We start from the raw sequence: 862 nt of genomic DNA, 5'->3' as shown, positions 1-862 counted from the left end.
CAGACCAGAGTATTGGGTGGTCAGTAAAGATGTCGCCAATACACCACGCGTTGGAGATGATCTGACATTCTGCATTACCCCTAGAGGTGAGTTTAACAACAAGACACGGGTGGCTTGTATGTTATAGAACCCAATGTTCTACGTGGTATGCTAAATAGATAGGGAATCTGCTGTATAGTAGCCATGCTCAGGAGGTTCTGAATTTCATCCTCAATACCGCCTAGAAACACAAAGTTACAGAATTAGGCAGAGTTAGTACCTACTAGTGGTTCAGTGTACGATAGAAATCACACAGAAAAACGGCCCCTACGGAATTGCCAAAGGACGGATCGAGTTCAAAATGTTAGATACATACATACTCATATGTTTGCTTCAAAATGTTAGGTACATACATACTCATATGTTTGCCAAATTTCATCAAAATCGGACAAACTTTTCGTATGTTTGCTTCAAAATGTTAGGTACATACTCGTATGTTTGCTTCAAAATGTTAGGTACATACTCGTATGTTTGCCAAATTTCAACAAAATCGGACAAACTTTTCAAGAGTATCGTCAGGTCGTGGTTATGTACCGGATTCAGTTGAGACAGGGTTTAGTTTCTACAGTTTGGCATGGGAGTGGTAACTAAACAAAGCAAGTTTACCAACCTTGCCTTCCCCAACCCGGTACATAACCACGACCTCAAACAGACAGACAAAACCAAATGAATAATCATCGTGTTATAAAAAAAAAGCTCAATCTTACCTGACACTGGGACACATTCTAGATCTGGTGCTATGAATACAAGTTTGACTTTGGATTTGATGGGTAAACATTTCTTGATCTCCTTCATTCCTACAATGTATCTCTTCTTGTTTTGA

At 39.4% G+C, this 862-nt stretch overlaps 1 protein-coding gene across 1 annotated transcript; it reads right to left on the bottom strand.

Annotated features, from left to right (window-relative positions):
- Nucleotides 1–92: 92 nt before the first annotated feature.
- Nucleotides 93–856, bottom strand: LOC108254220 (selenocysteine insertion sequence-binding protein 2). Its single transcript, XM_017449221.2, has 2 exons — nt 747–856; nt 93–220 (listed from the first exon to the last, which is right to left on the bottom strand). Exons 1-2 carry the CDS (start codon nt 832–834, stop codon nt 93–95), a joined length of 216 nt encoding a protein of 71 aa, XP_017304710.1. The 5' UTR covers nt 835–856.
- Nucleotides 857–862: the final 6 nt, after the last annotated feature.

The sequence above is a fragment of the Diaphorina citri genome, unplaced genomic scaffold (genome assembly GCF_000475195.1).
Source record: "Diaphorina citri unplaced genomic scaffold, Diaci psyllid genome assembly version 1.1 scaffold21812, whole genome shotgun sequence".
NCBI classification, from domain to species: Eukaryota; Metazoa; Arthropoda; class Insecta; order Hemiptera; family Psyllidae; genus Diaphorina; species Diaphorina citri.
Note: the sequence above shows the minus strand (reverse complement) of the source record. Positions and strands in the feature narration are given on the sequence as shown.

What these genes read in the sequence shown, in the direction of transcription:
- LOC108254220 (XM_017449221.2), bottom strand. Translation starts at nt 834, where the DNA reads ATGAAGGAGATCAAGAAATGTTTACCCATCAAATCCAAAGTCAAACTT. An exon ending in AGAATGTGTCCCAGTGTCAG is followed by an intron (nt 221 to 746) that starts GTAAGATTGAGC and finishes TTGTGTTTCTAG; the next exon opens with GCGGTATTGAGGATGAAATT.